Raw genomic sequence first — 18,606 nt, forward strand, 5'->3', positions numbered from 1 at the left:
AACGCTAAATATTCTGGTGCAGTTAATTTTTATAGCGTGGTAGATTGAACCTTTACCAGTTTGGTCCTCTTCTGGGGTATTACAGGTTCAAATCCTCACCACTTCCTTTTGTTTTAAATTTAGGTTAAATTGGCAGGAGTAGCAACGTAACAGCCAAATGGCTACATTACGATTTGACCTCACAGTTATGGCTTACATGGTTTCTGTGTTATGGGTTAGGAGCCGCCTAACAAAACTACATGGAATATCTGTTTAGAGGAATTGTGCAAATTAGTACTTTTGAAATCTTTGACATAAAGCAGATGACAGTGTAAGAGAAAGTCAGTACTTTTAATTTTTGCCAGTTCTGTTTTTTAGATTTTCTTGCATATTAATAGATTCATCAAAAATAAGCAATCTTGGAACCAGTTAATTCAGGTGGTGTATTTGTTTGGAGTTAGTATAATACTTGCATCAAAATCGTTCTGCCATAAACATCTGCATTGATGATCCACGTATGGTCTATATACTTTGACAATAGATAGAAGTAAATAGTTATTTTACTCCTAAATTTTTCTGGCTTAGTTTTATTTCTAAAGATTGTTACAGGATAATTGTTAGCTATTGTATTACTTAGAATGCTCTTATGATAATATTTTTTATCTTTTTAAATCTTAAATATAAGTTTTAGAAATTATCATACTTAAATTTCCATCCTAACCCTTAGTATATCAGGAAAAAGTCATCATCATTTACTATTTGAGACCAATGAACTTTAAAATATATATATGCGTGTGTGTGTGTGTGTATGTGTGTATATATATATATATATATATATATATATATATTTAAGTCACTTTATAAATAACTTAGAGAAGTATAAAGGAATGGCATGTAACAACTTTATTATAGAAATTTTAATAAGCATTTAAATATAGAAATTCAAATTTTCACTCCATGTTTTCCTGGTTTCAAAGGTATATATATACCAGAAGTGGGTAATGTCCTCAATGCAAGTTACTGCTCATTAGTTGTCAAACATTCAAATAGACCTCTATGAGGTTCCAACTTGTCCTTACTTCTGGCTCTTCTTGAGTTTAACGGCAATGCTTTACGAAATTTAAAAAGCCCTAGATTGTGATTTTGTTGTAAAATAATTTCTTTATTACATGAGTAAACATCCTGAATGAGCAGTCCAATTGTTTTTAATTTCTGCATCATCTAATTCCTCCCAGTCATCTTTGTTTACAAATCTGGCTTTAATATTTGCCCACTTACTGTCAAGTAAATTGCAGTGTACAAATGGCATTAAAGATAAGAATACTGATACACATCCTTTTAGCAAAATGGGATGGTCTAGGTTCTAGTCATGAAATACTGTATGAAGAAATCCTTTCTTTTGAATGACTAAGTGGATAAGAATGCCATATGTCCTTAGAAATACATTGTTTATGCATTAGTTCTTGAGTTTTATAAAATGCACCTAGGATATCATCATCTAAAGACTCATACTCTGAGATTTCACTTATATGATCAGTTTTACCAATGTCATTAAAGTCTAAAGTACTGCTATCTGTCTCTTTGCAACAATCTTGTGATTTATCTAATTATGTAACGTCTTCCTCTGTCAATATAGGTGGAAAATAAGACATTTTGAATTTTCAGCTGTATTAATGAGAGATAAAAGCAGACTCCAAAGATGGGGTCTGCATCCTTATTTTATGCTTTTTGAAATATGATATAATGTTTTAGGTGACAAAGTAAGAAAATGGAAGAAGGATGCATTATTATATCTTTCTTCTAGGCATAACATTATTCTTCCAAATTCTTATTATTTTAATCTTTTTTTTAGTTAGGAATAATTGATAAGTAATGATGAGATAATCCCTAGAATGATGAAATAGCAAAACGTTTCAAGATAGAGGAAAAAAATAAGATCACTAAGGTACCACAATATATCTTAGATTTGTAAAAGGGTCCGGTGAGTTCATATGGCAGTTACTAGACAGAGTTTTTTTCTTCTTTATTCTTAAGTGAGTTTTCTCTGTGATTTTTGGAAGACTTTTAAGAAAGAATAAAAGGGGGGACTTCCCTGGCGGTCCAGTGGATAAGACTTCACCTTCCAGTGCAGGGGGTGCGGGTTTAATCCCTGGTCGGGGAGCTAAGAGCCCACATGCCTCACGGCCAAAAAACCAAAAACATAAAACAGAAGCAATATTGTAACAAATTCAATAAAGACTTTTAAAATGGTCCATATCAAAAAAATCTTAAAAAAAAAAAAGAATAAAAGTTATAAAGTATTAATCTTAAAATAGAGCTGCTCAGAAAAGAAGTTCAGAACCTAAAATTGGGCCCATTGGATCTTCATGGTATACCAAGGGTTAACTATTCTGTGGATCTTTGATTTATGCATTCAGCAGCTATTAGCTACTTTGTTCAAGATTCTGTGCACTTGCAGGCCTTTTCTTTTTAATATTGAGGGTAAAAAAAATAACTGATTATTATGAGTCTTTTTATGTTTAAATTGTATTCTAACTCAAATACTTATTATTTATTTTTAAGGTTGTACTTGATTTTATGTGACTGTATAGATTACTTGAAGATAATATTTGATTTAACTTTAGAATTTGTATATAGTTCCATTTGTGAATGGTGGAGAACGTGTACAACACTGAATTGCTAGTCATTTTATGGGGTTACTGGTGAATCTATCCAATAGGTCAACTACATAATTTGCTAAAGAGATTCTACAATTATATCTGCAGTGCTGCATAGAGTTTGGAAAGCAGTATGCTCTATTACTTTAAGTACCCATATTCATTCTTAACCTAGTTGCACGTAACTCAGAGGGACACGAGGACTGAAAAAGGTCTAATTTGTAAAAGTGCAGGGCATTATGTAGAGCCTGTGCAATTTTAAGAGGTCAGAGAGAAGGATCAGAATTGGATAGAATCTATAACTTGTTTATAGTGCAATATTTTTGTTTTCTTTAATTAATATTTTTATTTCAGTTTTTAACTGAGACTGGAGTTTTTCCTGATTAGAGAATTTCCTAAAGGAAGCATTCTGTAATTTAGTTAATTCAAGATTTACTTCATATTCATTCCTAGTTATGAAGGATTTGTGTTAGATACTGACTTTCGATTAGAGAGAAGTATGAGGGTTTTATTAAGAGATACAACACATATATGACTAAAACTACTCACTGTTTTATTTTGCTAGCAGGGCATTCATCTTAAATTCATTCTAAATAAATATATGATCTCTAATGACTGATGATTTTTCCACAATTATATTATGTAGATGTAAGCAAACATAAATAGTATTAGCTAATATTTGAATCTTGATCAGGTAATGTATTTGGGTCACTCATTTGGAAGGAAATTAGATGTATTTTCAAAGTTTTCCACTCTTAAATCTAGGAGTAATTCACTAATATATTATATAGGGAAGAACAGGACTGCACATAAAACCAGGCAGTCTTCTTTTTGTCTTTGTTGGGAGGATTATTTATTCTGATTCACTGATTAAGCTACTTTAGATTCTTTAAAAGGTTGTAAAAAATAAGGTTTGTCCACTGAAATCTGCAAGGTTTGTATTATTAACTTGTTTGTTACTAAATAATTTGCTTCACTGTGAGTAATGGTTATATTAGGAAATGTTCTCTCATTTAGGAAGTCCCAAATTTATTATTGAAAAAAAAAAACTTTAGAATTAGGTTGCAGAAGAATATTCAGTGACTTTGGAAAATGTTCACATATTGTTATATGAAAAAAGCAGGTTATAGCAGTCTGTAAAGGATAAGCCTAATCTATATTTAGATATGTATGCATAAAGAAAAGACTGGAAGTTTATATACTGTAATGTTAATAGTAATAAGTACAGAATAGGTGATTGCATGCTGTTTTAGGTGCTCTTCTCAGTTCTTAACATTTTCTAAAATTTTAAGTTGTTTTTAAAGAAAAAACTGGTTGCCCAATATGAATGCTTGGATGATAATTAGATGTGGCAGTACTGTGACATAACAGTGCTCATGGCTGATAAAAGGTGCCTTAGTACAATTTCATTATGTATATTGAGGATTCCCTGGGGAACGGTATGGTTAGAAAAAAAAAAAAAAAAAAAAAAAAACCACCTGATGCCTAGAAACTATGCCATATTAGCCCAGGCAAGTAACTGTGTAAAACATTACCTTTCTGTGATTTGTGGTTAAAGTCCCCTGATATTTGATGTTGAAACATGGCTGGAAATTTATTTTGGAGTTGTAGTTTAAATATTTATTTTATCTCAAAATATACTCTTTCATTTTTAGGCATTATCCAATTGGTTTGCTCTTTGATCTTCTTGCATCAAGTTCAGCTCTTCCTTGGAACATCACAGTACATTTTAAGGTATAGTTTAAATAGCGTTTCCCATTTGTCCCACTTGTGGTACTACTTAGTAAGTAGACTTAGAGTAGAATTTTTTTTTTTAAGTTAAGTTGTTTATTGCTTTTCCCATGATACTTTTTATTTGCTAAGCTGCCATTAGTGTTTATAAAATGCCTTTCAATTTCTTCTTAACTCTTGCCAGAACCATTTAAACATTTAACGTATAAGTGCCTATTCTTTGTTGGCGCTGGATACACTATGTTTAAAATTTATAATATTTTGGAATATTTATATTCATTAAAAAAAATCTCAAATAGGAAGAACAAAATCCTGAGTGCATGTGGGCATGGGAATGGGGAAGGAGGCAACCTAACACTGAGTATCTCTAAGACTATTTTGATGGAATGAAAAGAAGCGTTAGGAGACAGAAATACAAAGACTTGATTTAAGTCTGTTTTTTTTTTTAAAATGTATTTATTTATTTATTTATTTTTGGCTGTGTTGGGTCTTCGTTTCTGTGCGAGGGCTTTCTCTAGTTGCGGCGAGTGAGGGCCACTCTTCATCGCGGTGCGCGGGCCTCTCACTGTCGCGGCCTCTCTTTTTGCAGAGCACAGGCTCCAGACGCGCAGGCTCAGTAGTTGTGGCTCACAGGGCTAGCTGCTCCGCGGCATGTGGGATCCTCCCAGACCAGGGCTCGAACCCGTGTCCTCTGCATTGGCAGGCAGACTCCCAACCACTGCGCCACCAGGGAAGCCCCTAAGTCTGTTTTGAGAAATATTAATTCCTGTAGTTTTTGAGTCCAGGCTAGATTTATTGTAACCTAATTTTGTCTCATTATTTTATAAAAATCTCATCCCTCTTTCTCACTGAACACCCTGATTCTCCATCCTCCACCCCACAAGCAAGTACTGCTAAAGGATTGAACCCCCTCTATTAGTTGATCACTAGGCAGTGATTCTCAAATGGTGACATATAGTGGGAGGGAGACATGCTAAGAGTTTGAAAAGTCATTTAGGTGTCTGATTTGCTTTCCCATTAGGGTCACTTATTGAAAGTCACTGCCCAAAGGCTCACCCAGTCTTCCTAAGTTACTTTCCTTTCCGTTTTACTGAAATTGAATTTGTGGGGGATCTGCATTTATTTCCCTGTTGTTTGCACTAATATACTTTGCACAGCACCATGCTACCACAGATGTTAGTTACCACGGAACCATACAGAGTGAGGACATGGTTCTAATATGCATGAGTCTCAGTTACCATGAAGAGCAAGAACTGCCTGTATGTATAATAATTTAAATTTAGAATGGTAGGAAGGTAAAACTACTCCAAGCATAATAAGTGTAGAGGTTCCATATTGCCTAACAGGTCTTTCCCATTATGTTGAAAAGCATTTCCAGTAATTAGATTGTGGGCGTGTGTGTGTGTGGGGTGTGTGTGTGTGTGTGTGTGTGTGTGTGTGTGTGTGGAATGCACTCTAAAAGACTTTGAAATCTAGGTTAAAATATATCATAGCTACCCACTTATTTATTCATTCAACAAATACTGAGAGCCTTCTGTGTGCCAGCCAGGCACTGTTCTAGGAGCCTGGGATATATGAGTGAATGATACAAAAGATACTCAAACAAAGTTTATGGTACCTAGTTGGCATTGCCTGCTAGGCCCTCTGTAATTATTGGTTGAATTAGTTGATGGATTGTAATAGTGATAGGAAAGGCTTAGAATTCTTATGATTGGTATAGTGTCATGGTTCTCAGAGTGCTTGATGGACCCAGATCTATGGGGATTCCTATTTCCATAATAATATTAAGATGCTATTTGCTCTTTCCACTGTGTTTAAATTTGTACTGATCTGCAAAAGTGATGGTGGGCAAAACTTTTGGCACCTTAGCACAGAGCAAGGCCCTGTACCAAAATGTGCTAGTGGTCGTTGTATTCTTCACCACCACACACTAGGACTGTTCTGGGTGAAGCGGTACAAATTATTAATTATTATTAATCTTGACTCTTAAGTACATGTCTTTTTAATCTCATGTGGTGAAATGGGAATACACATAAAGCACTTCTGTGTGCCAAATACGATGGTTGTCTTAAGGAAAAGCATTGTGCCCTTGTTTACTTTGAGAGCTAAATGAGCCACTTTTCTCATGAAACACCATTTTTTTATTTGAAAGAGTGACTGACAAACTGTGGTTTATTCACATTTGGGTATTTGTTAGATAGTTTCTTGAAAACAAACAAAGTGACCTCTCATTGCAGAGAAAACAACTGACAGTATTTGTTTCCAATGATAAGATTTGCACTTTTAAGTGAAAATTAGAATTTTGGAAAACATATTATCTGTCACCATGAGCTTGACAGCTTTATTATTCTCAAAGAATTTTCTGATGAGATTGGTGGTCATTTTAACAAATTGATTTTTAAGAAATTTTATATAGTGAAATGTGAAAACGTTTGGAGAAGGCCTACTATAACTCAGTAAACAGATACTTTCCAAATGATCAATGCATTATGTTGAGAAATTATTATGCATGTGTGAAAGATCTGTTCAAAGTGCACGGCTAGCATCAGGAATTTTAATGTAACAGAGGTCAAAATGTTTATTGATGTGTTTTCAGATTCCACATTAATGTTATAATAAACTATACTTATTGAATTAATGTAGTATCAAAAAAGAATATCCATAAATCTGAAAAGACTATTAAAATACTACTTTTTCCAACTACATATTTTTATAAACCTGTATAATTACATACTTTAACCAAAACAACTGCACAGTATTGAATGTGGAAGCAAATAAGATAACTCTGTCTACTTCCCATTAAGCCAGACGTTATAAAGGTATTTGCAAAACTGTACAGCAGTGCTGGTCTTCTCCCTAAATTGTTGTTGTTGTTGTCGTCCTGGAAAATATAGTTATTTTTTACAAAAATACAGTTTTTGTGTTGGCAGGTAATGGGTTTGTTCTTGATATTTTAAAATGAATTGCTCTTTGGGATCCTTAGTAGGTCATACATTGTCTTCCCCGATGGAAAGTTTATTAGAGAAGTTAAATAGAAAGCAGAATGTTAGAGGATGTTTTAAATTTGCTCCAACTACCAGCGTGTTTCTGTCAGCTGCTCTTACTCTCTTTCTGACCCTGTCTTGTGTTGGAGGAAAATTATTGCCCAGATTTCTTTCTCCCTGTACTAAGTTCCCTTTATTTAGGGTTATAAGACCTGGTTTACCACAAAGGTCGTCCTCAGGTATTTAATTGATAGCTTATGCGGACTGATGTAGGCCCACATCCCCTTGTAGTGCCTTATGGCTTTTGATTGATTATAATGAAACTGAGTAAGCATTAAATTTGCAGGTAGAAAAGCAATGCTTTTAGATTGAGGAAGCAGGTTTTCTTTAAGTTTCTAGAAAATAGTTTCTCATCAACAGGTTAAATTTATTGAGTAACAACTTTCTGTCAGTTGATGCATCAGTATTTTATCTTTTATGATTTTGTATTGAGTGTGTCAGATGATGTGTGTGCTTTAACCAGACTGCTTAGAATTTTTCTTTTACAGTTGCTTTCAAAGATATTGATTTTAATTAGATTTTGTGCAACACTGAAGTCTCCAAGAGATTCCCCCACCTCCATCACACACATTTGGGTCAGTTCATAGTTCACACTGAATTCTTGGGGAGAAAACCTGTTAAAAATTTTTCGAAAGGACATATTTTCTCTAATTTTTAACTGACTTTGATGCTTGTCATTTGAATAGATTCATAATGTTTATAGTAAGTGAATTTTAATGTCTAGAGCAGTGCTTTTCAAAATTTAATGTACGTACAAATCACATGTGTGTCTTGTTAAAGTGCAGATTTTGATTCTGATTCCATAGGTTTGCGTTGAGGGCAGAGGTTCTGCATTTTTAACAAGTTCGCAGTGCTGTTGATCCACCAGACCATGGGTTGAATAACAAGAGTTTAGAAAACAATGCAGATTTAAAAGTTAGTGTTGGACTTCCCTGGTGGCACAGTGGTTGAGAATCCGCCTGCCAACGCAGGAGATATGGGTTCGAGCCCAGGTCCAGGAAGATCCCACATGCCGCGGAGCAGCTAAGCCCGTGCGCCACAACTACTGAGCCTGCACTCTAGAGCCTGCGAGCCACAACTACTGAAGCCTGCGTGCCTAGAGCCTGTGCTCCACAACAAGAGAAGCCACCGCAATGAGAAGCCCATGCACCAGAACGAAGAGTAGCCCCCGCTCGCCGCAACTAGAGAAAAGTCCGTGCGCAGCAGCGAAGACCCAACGCAGCCATAAATAAATAAATAAATAAATAAATAAATAAATTTATTTTTAAAAAAAGTGTTGTGTACAAAACCAAAAGTTTGTAAAGGATGATTCAGAAAATTGTTTTTGTAGGAATTTTTATATTATTTTTTGAATTCTGAGAGAGAAATATTATGCAATTGTAAAGTGTTAACTACTTTAAAACATGTAGATTTACTTTGCTTTCTTTTTCTGTTTACCAAAACAGGAATGAAAAAGGTATCTTCTTCATGGTTTTCTTAATTAGCTTCAAGGACATTTTTGATTCCTAAATCTGATTAGCCTCCTGAGAAAATTATTTTATTTCTCTTTCCTCAGCTTTTATTTTTAAAAATTCAAACCTGTATTAGAAAGATTGAGAGTCGAACACCCACAAACCTTTCACCTGGATTTGCCAATTGTTATTTTGCTACCTTTGCTTTCTCTCTTTTTTTTCTTTGATATTTCATTATTCCTATAGGCATTTTGCTTGCAAAGCTGCATTATAATCAAAAGGTTGCTTACAGTATATGCAGTTTTTAAGGAGGGAAGTTAGTAGTGTGATTCAGAAATTTAGTAACATCAAATGAAGAGAGTGGGCTCTTTAAAATGCTCAGGTCTATTGCATATCTATCCTAAAAAAAATTAATGGAGTAAAAAAAACCCAACAATAATTCAGTGTTTTTCTTTTTCTCTTAATAAAATGGTGCTAAACTGATTTATTTAGGTTTTGAAAAGAACAGAAATTTAAATTTTGAATCTTGACAGTGATTATTAGGGGTCAGAGCTCACATTTGCTAGGCAGAATTGGGTCAGCATTAAGGTAGGTGTTTCTGTGTAAAACACTGCTGAATGATCGTGACCAGACAAACTTAGGTTTTTGGATCAAGGCACTCTATCTTTCCTACGGTGCATGGGAAGGCACTACCACTGGTCCTGACTATACCTGTAGGACTGACCACACCCTTTTTCTGATGGACAAGTTTTCTTACTAGGCCGAGAGCCACTGTGTCTCTGTCTAAGGTAATTTACCACGTCCCTGCTCCTTCCACTGTGTGTTGATGACATAGATCTGAGGTAGCTTTCCTTGTTCTTAAGTGCACTTCATGGTCTCTCCTATGCTTCTGCTGCCTGTACTTCCCAGCTCTAAATATTGGTGGCTGTCTTGAAGTATTTTATCACTAGTGTATTATATTATCTGTCTGTCACGGTGGGACAGGTCAGCAGAAACGTAGCAGCTTAGAACAGCACACGTTTATTATCGCACAGTTTCTGTGGGTCAGGCTTACCTGGATCCTCAGCTTAGTGTCTCACAAGGCTGTAGTCAAGGTATTGACTGGCCTGTATTCTTGCCTCGAGACTTGAGAATCTGCTTCCAAGTTCACTCAGGTTGCTGGCAGAGTTCATTTCTTTGTGATTGTGGGACTAAGGGATAGATCTTCTTGTTGACTGTTAGCTAGAGGCTGTACTCAGCACCTACAGGCTGCTTGAAGTTCCTTGCCATGTGGATTTTCCCAGCATGGTAGCTTACTTCATTGAGTCAACAAAAAGAGCCTCTAGAGCTAGTCTGTTAGCAAGACCAGTGTTATATAACATGACTTAATCACAGGAGTAGTATCCATAATCTCTGCCACATTTTTTTTTTTTAATTTTTAATTTATTTTTGGCTGCTTTGGGTCTTTGTTGCTGCGTGTGGGCTTTCTCTAGTTGCGGCGAGCGGGGGCTACTCTTCGTTGTGATGCGCGGGCTTCTCATTGCGGTGGCTTCTCTTGTTGCGGAGCACAGGCTCTAGGCGTGCAGGCTTCAGTAGTTGCAGCACGTGGGCTCAGTAGCTGCGGCGCACAGGTTCTAGAGTGCAGGCTCAGTAGTTGTGGCACACAGGCTTAGTTTCTCCACGGCATGTGGGATCTTCCTGGACCAGGGATTGAACCCGTGTCCCCTGTATTGGCAGGCGGATTCTTAACCACTGTGCCACCAGGGAAGTCCCTTTGCCATATTCTTTTGATTAATACAGATCACAGGTTCTACCTACACTCCAGGGGAAGGGGTTACAGAAAGGTGTGGGCACCAAGAGGTTGAGATCACAGAGGGTCACACATACTTAAAACTTTATGAAATAAGGTTTGTTTAGTCATTAAATTATATATCAAATATTTATTGGGGTTAACATCTGCTTTCACCTCTGACAGAGTAAGTGGATTGTATTTTTCCTCTAGTCATAAGCAGCTATAAAGCCAGACAAAGTATATGAAGTAGAGCTGTTTTCAGGCACTGGATGTAGAGAGAAAGAGAACAAACGAGGTGAGCCCCGCATTTAGCCCATCTCTGTGCTTCAGGGTAATTGGCTAACTATGTCATGGGGAGTGGAACTCAAGCAGAGCAAGGAAGTTCTACTGAACTGAGGGTGCAGAGATTGGAGTTCTGGGCTGCTGAAGCAGCTGGAACTTGTTAGACAGGTTGTTGAAGAAGATGGTACGTACAGAAGTATGAGTTCCCCAACAGCGCTTGGCTGAGGGTTGGGCTGTACACGTGTAGGTGATGTTCCTTAAGGCCTAGTAGAGAGTGCATGTTAGGGGGTTAAAAGTGGGAGAAATATCATAATACCTGGAGATGTTGGATTTCAGCCCATCCAGAGTGGAGAAAGACCTAGTTAATATATTGGGTATTAATCTTAGATTCCTGAAAGGCTGTGCTTTTGGACAGGTTTGGCAAGTTATGGCCTGTGTGCCAAATCTGGCCCACTGACTGTTTTTATATGTCCTGTGATCTAAGGATGGTTTTTATATTTGTTAGTGGCTGAAAAGAAATTAAAAGAAGAATAATATTTTGTGACATGTGAAAATGATGTGGAATATAAATTCTAGTGACCATAAATAATGGATGGATGCAGCCAGCCATGTTAATGCATTTACATACTGCTTTTGGACTACAACAGCAGAGTTGAGTGCTTGCTATAGACATTGTATGGCCCACAAATAATACATTTACCATCTTGCTCTTTACAGACAAAGTTTAAGTCCTCTTACAGAGTAAGGATTGCTCTGGATCTGCCCTAATAAAGCCTAAAATTAAGCCTTTTTAAGATCAAGGAGAGGCTCCAGGCAGAACAAACTCAACAAGAAAGACAGTATAATCTAGAATCCTTACACCATATTCACAATGTTTAGCATACAATCGTCTATTACTAGACATGCAAATAAGCAGGGAAACTTGAACCATATCAAGGGGAAAAATGCTGTCAATAGACATTGACCCTGAGATAACCCACATTTGGAATTAGCAAAAAATGAATTAAAGCAACTATTAAAAACTCAGTGACTTAAGATAACAAAATTGCAGAACTGAAAACAGTATCTGAAATTAAAAGTTCACTGATGGACTTAACAGTGAATTGGAGATGGCATAAGAAAGCTTCTGTGAACTTGACCGGTCCATAGAAATTATTCAATGTAAAGAACTGAGAGAAGAAAATTGGAGGGAGGCGGGGACAGAGTCCCAATGACTTCTAGGATAATATCAAGCAGTCTAACATACATGTAATTGGAGTCCTAGAAGGAAAGGAAGAAGGACATGGGTCAGAAAGAAAATTTTAAGAAATATGATTTGACTCACATTTCCTGGTTTCAAAGCAACAGTAAACACAACTACATGGTACCAGCAACTAAAGTACAAGCAACCAAAGAAAAAAATAGATAGACAGATAGATAATAGATAAATTGGACTTCATCAGAATGCAGTACTTTCTGTGCTTCAAAGGAAATGAAAAGACAACCCACAGAATAGGAGAAAATATTTGCAAAATTATATATTTAATATGGTCTGGTGTCCCGAATATATAAGGAACTGTTAGAATTTAGTAATAAAAAGGTAAATAACCCAATTAAAAATGGAAAAAGGATTTGAGTAGACATTTCTCCAAAGAAGGTATATAAATGGCCAGTAAGCATATGAAAAGAAACCAAGCATAATTATTTATAGTTGCCAAGACATGGAAAAAACCTAAGTGTCCATCAACAGATGAATGGATAAGGAAGATGCGATATATATATATATATATATATATATATATATATATATATATATATATATATATATATATATATATATATATACACACACACAATGGGATACTACTCAGCCATAAAAAAGAATGAAATTTTGCCATTTGCAGTGACATGGATAGACTTGGAGGGCATTATGCTAAGTGAAGTAAGTCAGAGAAAGATAAATACTGTATGATGTCACTTATGTGTGGAATCTAAAAAATAAGACAAACTAGTGAATATGACATAAAAGAAGGAGATTCACAGATATAGAGAACAAACTAGTGGTTACCAGTGTGGGGGGAGAGGAGACATAGAGGTGGGGGAAGTGGGAGGTACAGACTCTTGGGTGTTAGATAGGCTCAAGGATGTACTGTGCAGCACGGGGAGTATAGCCAGTATTTTGTAATAATTGTAAATGGAAAGTAACCTTTAAAAATTGTATAAAAATAAAAAATGAAAAAAAACCACAAAACCTCAGCATAATTAGTCATTAGGGAACTGCAAAGAAATACCTCAGTGAGTTACCCCTTCATGCCCACTAAAATAGCTATAATCAAAATGTTGGACAATAACAGGTGTTGGAGAGAATGGGCTAATCGGTACTTTTCATATGTTACATGTTACTGTTGTGAATGTAAAATGCTGCAGCTGCTTTGGAGAACAATCTGGCAATTCCCTCAAATGATTAAGACCTGCCATATGACCTACCAACTCCATTCATAGTTACATACACAAGGGAATTGAAAACATATATGTCTACCCATCAACTTGTACATGGTTGTTCATAGCAGCTTTAGTCATAAGAACCAAGAAGTGGAAGCAATCCAGATGCTTATCAACTGATGAATGGATATACAAAATGTATATCCATACAATGGAATATAGTTTGGCCATGAAAAGGAACGGAGTACTGTTACATGCTATAGCACAGAAGAACCTTGAAACATCATACGGAGCCTGAGCAAAAGGAGGCAGACTCAAAAGGCTGCACTTTATATGATTCATTATATGAAATGTCCAAAATATGCAAATCCATAGAGACAGAAAGTTGAGTAGTGGTTTTCAAGAGCTGGAGGGAGGGCAGAATGGGGAGTGACTGCTTACAGATACGAGGTTTGTTTCTGAGTGTTGAAAATATTATGTAATTAGATAGCAGTAATGGTTGTACAGCTTGTGAATAGAGTTGTCCCTGGGTGTCTGTGGGGGGTTGGTTCCATGACGCCCCTCTCCATAACAAAATCCGCTGGATGCTGAAGCCCCTTATATAAAACGGTGTAGTACAGTCAACCCTCCGTATCCACAAGTTCTGCATCCACAGATAAAACCAACTGCATTTTGATCCGTGGTTGGTTGAATACCTGGATGAAGAAGGTGCAGGTATGGAGGGCAACTGCATACTAAAAACTGCTGAGTTCTAGTCTTTAAAATGGTCAATTTTAAGTGAATTGTATATGAACTATATCTCAATTTTTTAAAAAAGAAATAATGATTAATAATTTTCCGAATTTGGGGGAGAAAACAGTCTGTGTTAAAGAAGATCAGCAAATCTAAAGCAAGTAACTATGTAGAAAACCACATCCAAGCACGTCATAAACTGCTGAAAACCAGTTGTAAACAGAAAATCTTGAAAGCAGCCACCAAAAAAATGACACAAGAGAACAGTAGGTTAATGATGGGTGACTGCTCATCAAATAGTGAAGAACAAAAGAAACAAATATTGAAGAAAAAAAGAAAATGGAATGACATCTTAAAGCACTGGAAGAAGCTACAGGCAGGAATGAAGAACACTAGCAATGGTAAATAAATAGAAAAGATTACCTCTTTTAACTTCTTTAAAAGAGAAATGACAGTTTAAGGCAAGAATAATATCATTTTAAGGAAGGGTTAATAACGTCTGTAAGTAAAATATGTGGCCGCACTTATCTAAAGGATGAGGCCACTAAATCTTCAGTTAGCTATGGGTCAAAGAAGAAATCACAAGGGAAATTTTAAAAGTATTTCAAACTGAATGATAATGGAAACACAACATATTAAAGTTTGTGGGAGTCACCCTAAGCAGTGCTTAGAGGAAATTAAAAACTTTCTATAGTAGGAAAACATAATTTCTGATACCAGGAATGAAAAAATGGGATATTTCTACAGATCTTATAAACATTAATAGGATAGTAAGAAATATCATGAACAACTTTATGCCAGAAAATTTGACAAATGGACAAATTCAATGAAAAGAAGTAGCAGATATGAATAGCCCCTAAATATATGTAGAAGTTAGATTTGTAATTTAAAAAAAAGTTCTCACAAAGTAAAATTTCTTGCCTAGTTTCGTGATTGGTGAATTCTGTCAAATGTTTAAGGAATAAATAATGTCAATCTGTAGGCTTTTTCCAGAAATAGAAGGGGAGGGAATATTTCCCAATTTGTTTTACAGGCCAGAATAACTCTGATACCAAAACCTATTAAAGATATTAAAGGAAAATTGCAGACCAGTATTTCTAATGAACTTAGATGCAGACACTCTCAAGAAAATACAAGCAAATCGAATGCAGCAACATAAAAAAGGACAATACACCATGACCATGTTGAGATTGTCCCACAAATACAAGGGTAACTTCAACTTCATTATCAATGAATTGATTTAATTCAATTCAGCATATTAGCAGAAAAAAGAGAAATGATTTGGTGAATAGATACAAAAAAAGGTTTTGACAAAACTCAGTACCCGTTTTTCATCAAAACTCTTAGCAAGCTTAGGAATAGAAGGGAATTGTCTCAATTTGACAAAGACTAAATATGAGAAGCCTATAGCTGAAATCATGGTAAATAGTGGTTTACTGAATGTCTCACCCTAAGATCAGGAAAAAGGCAAGAGTGTCTGCTTCCACCACTTCTACATAGTTTTGCTCTACTGCAAGATACATATTCCTAAAAAGTACTGTGTTGTTAAAAATCAGAGGAAACCCCAAAACTTCATTAATGACAAATGAAAAAGATAGGAACCTAATAAAAGCACAATTTTACATACGTTAAATGCTTAAGGAATACATAAGTACTACAATGAATATGGCACTCTATGTTGAAAAAGACTGGAAATTTGCTTGTTGAAATGAGCATTGGAAAGGATTGCAGCTTGTTAGTTATTATGAAGTGATAGGAGGAAGGTTATCTGAAATCAGACAAAATTGTAACATAAGATGTGGATGAGTGTAGCTCATAGTATGAATTGAAGTAGTGGATCCATTTCTGAGGTGTGTGTGTGTTTTGTGTGTTCTGATATGGTTTGGTTTAGCTGGGTGCATTTTTTGTCTTCACCTACTATTGTGGACAATGTTTACAAAAGTAAACATGAAATTTACATTGTTCAAATTGTTCCCTAATATATCATTCACTTTGGAACACATCCAAAAGATCTAAACAGACATGTGTATGCACACACACATGTATATGTGTATATATATGAACAGATATATAATATATGTATGCTATGTATATGTATGTTCATGTGGGAATAATCAATTAGCACATGAAAAGGTGCTCAACATCATCAGTCATCAGGGAAATGTGTATTAAAAACCAAAATGAGATGTTGCTTCACACTCAGTAGGATGACTAAAATTAAAAATACAGTACCCCAAAAAAAGGAATTCCCTGGTGGTCCAGTGGTTAGGACTTGGCACTTTCACTGCCCTGGGGCGGGTTCAATCTCTGTTCAGGGAACTAAGATCCCGCAAGCCACACGGTGCGGCCAAAAAAAAAATTCTGACAGTACTAAGTTTGAGGAATGTAGTAACCAGAACTCTTACATTGCTGGAGGGAGTGTAAAATTGTACTTTCATCTTGGAAAATAGTTTGGCAGTTTTTAAATAAAGTTAGACATAAACTTTCTTTATGACGACATTTCTGTTTCAAGGTATATACTCAAGAAAAATGAAAACATGTTCTCAGAAGACTTGTACACTAATGTTCATAGCAACTTTCTTAGTAATAGCCAAAATTTGCATGTAATCTTAATGTCTACTAACAGGGTTTTGGATTAACAGATGGTGGTATATCCATTCAGTTGTACACTACTATGCAATAAAAAGAAACTAACTACGGATACATGCAGTAACAAAAATGAATCTCAAAAACATGCTAAGTGAAAGATGCTAGAGTACACAATACCGCACATTGTATGATTCTGTTGATATGTGATTATATTATAGGCAAACCTAATCTCTGGTGATACAAATCAGATCAGTGATAGCTGAGGTTCAAAATGGGGGAACTGATTGCACAGGGCACCAAGGAACTTTTTAGAAGGTGATGGTAATATTCTGTATCTTGTTTGGGCTGACAGTTACGCAGTATCAAAATTCATCTAACTGTATGCGTAAAATTTCTTCATTTGGCTGTATGTGAAATCATATCTCAATAAAGTTACTTATTTTTAAAAGTTTTTTGAGATGACACAGACTTGAGAACAGTCTTGGTCTCTGTCTTGAGGAGCTTTAAGAGTACGGTGACATAAAATATAAGTGATATTATAGGGTCAAGTATAAGGACTTTGTGAACATGACCTAGACTTGGGGAGTAAGGGAAATTTCCTGAAGGAAGTGATATCAAAACTGAATCTGAATTTTGAGGAGGATTTTTTTGGGGGGTAGGCATGTAGGTGGTTGAGAGATAGGCAAGGAGAGTGTGCCAGGCAGAAGAAATAGTTTGTGTAAAGGAACAGGAAAGAGAGTATGGCTGAAAGAATGTCTGAGCAGATGACAGATATTCAGGATCGTTGGACCAGAGACTGTATGTGGGAGAGAAGGGAAAGAGAATGGAGTATGTGAAATGCGAGTAAGAGATTATGCTGGAGAGGTTAGCAGAGAGAGAAATCATTCGAATGTTGAAAGCATCAGAAGTTTGATTTTATCTTAAAAGTAGAGCAGAGCAGCTGAGTGAGAAGACCAGATTTGCATTTTAGAAAGATCAGCATGACTCCAAATGTGAAAAATGAATTAAAGAGGGTAAGATTTGGGGCATGGGATCCAGTCACGAGGTTTTTCAGAAATTTCACATAGTTGTTAATTTGTACTAGGAAAGTGGCATTGGGAATGTTGAAAGTGAATGGATTCAGATCTATTTAGGATGTAGAGTCAACAGAACTTGATTGGATGTGGGAGACGGGGAGAAGGAGGAATCAGCAGTACATGGAAAATGTTTTTTTGTTTTGCTCTATTGTCATAATAGAGCTTGTAATATTATTATTAATAGACTGAAAAGGCTTTTTTTCCTACTAACTTTGTAACTAGTTTTAATGTTTCGTTTAGTGTTATTTGGTTATCTCTAATGCGTCTGGACATACTCCAGACTGCCTGGATTAATATTTTAATTAAAGGACACAGGTAATAATATATAAGTAAATGGAACCTTTCAGGAAAAAAGTGAAATTAGATTAGTTTATTAGGATTCTGACTTGGAAGATTAATGAAAGCAAGTAAACATGGTGTTAAAGTCGCTGCCTTTATTTGCAAGAGTTTGGACTGAAAAGATATGGACTTAAACAAAAAACTGCTCATGTATATGAGAAGAGATTTAGAAATGGAATGTAACAAATCAAGATTCTGCTTGTAATTTTATTGTGAAGCTTTCAAATAAAGATTTCCCACCCCAGCCCAAGCTAATCATGGAAAGAAGAGCATTTCATGAGTAGAAGCTGAGGGGGCTTTGGGTGAGACATCTGACACTGTATTCATTGCCACAATTAATTCAACTGCTATGGCTGCCTAAGCAGGTATCTCCGTTTTTCTGTTACTGCTCTCATGCTTCCCCTGAGTTCATTTCATTAAAGAGTTCATCTGGAGATAGGGCATTCTCTGTTGAAGGGTAGGTGTACAAACATGCACGCTCTTAATAGACCCCCTCTTTTGCTATAAAGACTAGGCATTTGGAATTGTCAGCTA

General features: G+C 35.8%; 1 protein-coding gene across 7 annotated transcripts in view; it reads left to right on the plus strand.

Annotated features, from left to right (window-relative positions):
• Positions 1-18,606, plus strand: part of ATG5 (autophagy related 5) — a 121,814-nt gene that overhangs the window by 21,850 nt on the left and 81,358 nt on the right. For 5 of the 7 annotated variants that reach the window (XR_014267530.1, XM_082475456.1, XM_082475452.1 and 2 more), the window contains one exon: positions 4,292-4,370. The exons of the other annotated variants lie outside the window; for them this stretch is intronic. Coding sequence is in view for 4 of the 5 variants with exons in the window: in XM_082475456.1 (XP_082331582.1) it covers positions 4,292-4,370 (79 nt within the window). In the remaining variant the exon portion in view is untranslated. The remainder of the gene's footprint in view (positions 1-4,291; positions 4,371-18,606) is intronic. 7 annotated transcript variants of the gene reach the window in all.

This window comes from Balaenoptera physalus (assembly GCF_965194825.1).
Source record: "Balaenoptera physalus genome assembly, chromosome: 9".
NCBI classification, from domain to species: Eukaryota; Metazoa; Chordata; class Mammalia; order Artiodactyla; family Balaenopteridae; genus Balaenoptera; species Balaenoptera physalus.